The sequence below is a fragment of the Cibotium barometz genome, chromosome 29, assembly GCF_041138505.1.
Source record: "Cibotium barometz isolate CiBa-2024 chromosome 29, ASM4113850v1, whole genome shotgun sequence".
NCBI lineage: Eukaryota > Viridiplantae > Streptophyta > Polypodiopsida > Cyatheales > Cibotiaceae > Cibotium > Cibotium barometz.
Genome location: NC_141074.1, coordinates 21,415,996 through 21,419,406, shown reverse-complemented (window position 1 = coordinate 21,419,406; position 3,411 = coordinate 21,415,996). Strand labels below are relative to the sequence as shown.

The following is a 3,411-nucleotide window of genomic DNA, read 5'->3' as shown; positions in this document are numbered from 1 at the left end:
TCTTATCTCCAAAAAGCTCGCCAACTAAAGCTCGCAAAAAAATCAAACCCCTCACCAGATAGCCACGCAGGCATCCTAATGTCACCTTATGCAAGCCAGCACTGGTTCTTCGTCTCTCTCTCTCTCTCTCTCTCTCTCTCTCTCTCTCTCTCTCTCTCTCTCTCTCTCTCTCTCTCTCACGTGCATAGACTCCAAACCCCCTTGCCTCTCAGTAGTAACACTCACCCCTCTATCTCATCCCCTCATTACTCTTCCTCACCATCCACCCCCTCAACTACTCGCTAGCTCACCCTAACCCCCTCTCTTACTCTCGCCTCTCTTCGCCAGCTCACAAGTGCATCTAGTTGTTCCTGGACCTCATGGCTTCCATTGGTCAACATCTTCTCCATCCACATGCTCCCATTCCTTAACCCACGAGGCCTCCTATCAAATCAGATGCTTGGTGGAAATTTATCTCGTGAGCTTAACCTTTCATTCAATTGCCACCTCTCATCGTATTGCAACTACAACTTCCTAACCTCACACACACCACCCATCTCTAGACAATGTAGAAAGACTAAGAAATACATTCGAAGAAGACAAAATTACGTGTCAAGACAGTGAGAGACAGTCAAAACCATGTGTAGTGTAATGAGACCACCTAGTTCTTGATGATGCAATATTGGTTTGTAAAGGATAAGGTACAAGATGGGGTGATGTGAAAAAGCCGAGATAAAAGATAGACTATGCCGAGGCGACATATAATGTCAATGTAGATTAGCCATCTTCATACTCTCTTTGTTTCTATTCGGAACTGCAAGTAATTCGATCTTAACTCAAAATATTTTAGTTCACTACTTGGTATCATAGTTTAAACTGGCTTTGTTGATGAGGACTTGAGTTATTTGATAAGGACTTGAGCTGATTGATGAAATGATAAAAATGTGATTTTCACCCTCGTTAATCGTCTTGGGTTATGACCAAATTTGGAATAATGATACAAAACTTGTCTATCCATCACAAACTAGCACTTGCTTCCTTCCATGAATTAATATGAATTCCCAAGACCTAGGATTTTCTTTGGTAATGCCAATGTTCCCAACTATGTCTCCACTTCATTTGAGTACTAGAATAAGATCTTAATTATTAACTACCATTGATTAAAAATTAGGATTATTTATATAGAAAGGTCGTCCATTCAAGCAATCTTTTTTTTAACCCAATTCTTTCACTTCATATCGTACTACTATTTTTTAAAATTCATGTACATCGTCCAAAAAATGTATTTAATGTGGAAAAATTTCAAAGCCAAATCTTATAAATTCAAACCCCAAGGCTAGTTCATAATAGCACCCACAATGCTTCACCAAAACCCCCTAGACTTGGTGTTATTTATCAACGTTGTAAAATCGGGCCACATTGCGAGTGAATTGCTACTCCAAGTTACCACCTCCAAAGAAACTAATTGTTGCAATTCACCACATCAAAGAGGAAGCTCATACATTAGGGAAAATATGGACTCTCAGTTTTACCCCTTAAGGATTTCCACACCTCCTCTCTCTAGAGAAATGGGCTCATGGTGAAATTTTTGCAAATCAACTCAAAAGTGAGCGAAGTTTGGACATTTGGAATCTACTCTTCGAGACCTTTCCAATGATATATAGCATGATAAGCAATTTTGAATATTCAAGAAGTCTCCAAATTGGTGATGATGTGGCATGATAATTGTCAATCATGGCTAAGAAGTGTTTCTATCAATTGCATCCGTTTGAGACTCTCTTATGCCTCATAACAGTAAATTACAGCAAGATGTTTTTCACTGTTTACTTAAAAATCCACCTCGGATGCATTAAAAAAGTGTTCCATCCCCTCCAACATAGAGGCAAGCTACCATGTTGCTTCATCTTAAGGTAAACCTTTCCACTTGACAAGGTATTCATGAAAAGTGCGGTTGAATAACACCTTCTCTCTTTCTCCCGACACCTTCTCTCTTTCTTCCAACACCTTCTCGGGAATGTACTCCACCATGCCATCTTCACTTATGGGTGGAAGCTCATCCAATACTTGCACCTCCGGCCCAACATATACCTTCAAATGTGATACGTGAAATGCATCATGTATCCTTGTAGTAGATGAAAGTAGCAATTGATAAGACACTTCACCAACCCTTCTCAATACTTTGTATGGCCCATAATAATGGTGTGCAATCTTTGTGTTGGTACTACCTTTGAGATATTCATATTGAGTCTTAGGTATTCTCAATAACACAAAGTCCTGTTCTTTGAATTCTAATGGTCTTCGATCTGCATCTTCATAATTCTTCATCTTCTCTTCATACTTCTTGATGTTATCTTTGCATGTTTGTAAAAGAGTTTGCATTCTTTCCACTTTCTCCCTTTGCATGTGTACTTGCATTCTCTTGCTTGAATGCTACGATCATTGGTACATGCACCTTGTAGCCATTCATAGCTTCAAAAGGCAACATTCCAATACTTCTATGATAGGCGCTATTGTAGGTGACCTACGCCAAATGCAACCAATCGTCCCATGCATGTTGCATTTCATAGAAATAATGCCTCAAGTAAGTCTCAGGCACTTATTGACCCTCTCAGTTTGACCATCGGTTTGACCATCGGTTTTTAGGTGATAGGCCGTGCTAGGAGTTAACTTGGTACCCATGCTATCAAATAATGTATGCCAAAATGTGCCCATGAACTTCACATGTCGATCACTTGCTATTTATTGTGTGGCATACCATGCAACTTGAAAAAAATTTCATGAATTGGTGTGTCACCATAGATGTCAAGTGTCTCACTTTTGTTGGTACAAAATGGGCAGCTTTTGTCAATTGGTCCACATAGATGCTATCTCATCCCCTCTTGGTAGAAGGCAAGAGGGTAATGAAATCCATAGCAATATGCATCCATTTACCCTCTAGAATAGGTAAGGGCTGAAGCAAACTACTCGGCTTGTGTCCTTGTTGAGTTGACAAGGCATAATACACTTAGCAACATACTCTTTGACTTACCTCCATTGACCTTTCCAATGAAAGATCTTCCTTATGGCATCATAGGTTTTGAACAAACCCAAATTTCCCGCCATGGGAGTAGAATGCATCTCATCCATGATCTTTTTCTTAAAGGACGAGTGAGGTACAAGATACACCCTTTCCTTATAATAGAGGAGACCATTTTGTAACCGAAAATGAGGTAAATCATCACAAACACCATACTGTAATTTCTGCACTATAAACATGAAGCCTCATCATCAAGCATGTATTCCTCTTAAGTCTCCTCAATCCAATTGTTATGCACTTTTGTGATGGACGATAATGAACATGCCCACATTCTAAAAAGTTATTCCGCCACCACATTTTCCTTTCCCTTCATATATGTGATCTCAAAATCATATTGTTGAAGGGTAGCCAACCAC

General features: G+C 39.5%; 1 protein-coding gene across 1 annotated transcript; it reads right to left on the bottom strand.

Moving 5' to 3' along the window:
• Positions 1-1,884: 1,884 nt before the first annotated feature.
• LOC147621957 (uncharacterized) lies at positions 1,885-2,382 on the bottom strand. Its single transcript, XM_086823523.1, has one exon. It carries the CDS (start codon positions 2,380-2,382, stop codon positions 1,885-1,887), a length of 498 nt encoding a protein of 165 aa, XP_086679649.1.
• Between the last annotated feature and the right edge of the window lie 1,029 nt (positions 2,383-3,411).

Excerpts from the sequence above, each read along its gene's own strand:
- LOC147621957 (XM_086823523.1), bottom strand. The coding sequence starts at position 2,382 with ATGCAAAGGGAGAAAGTGGAAAGAATGCAAACTCTTTTACAAACATGC.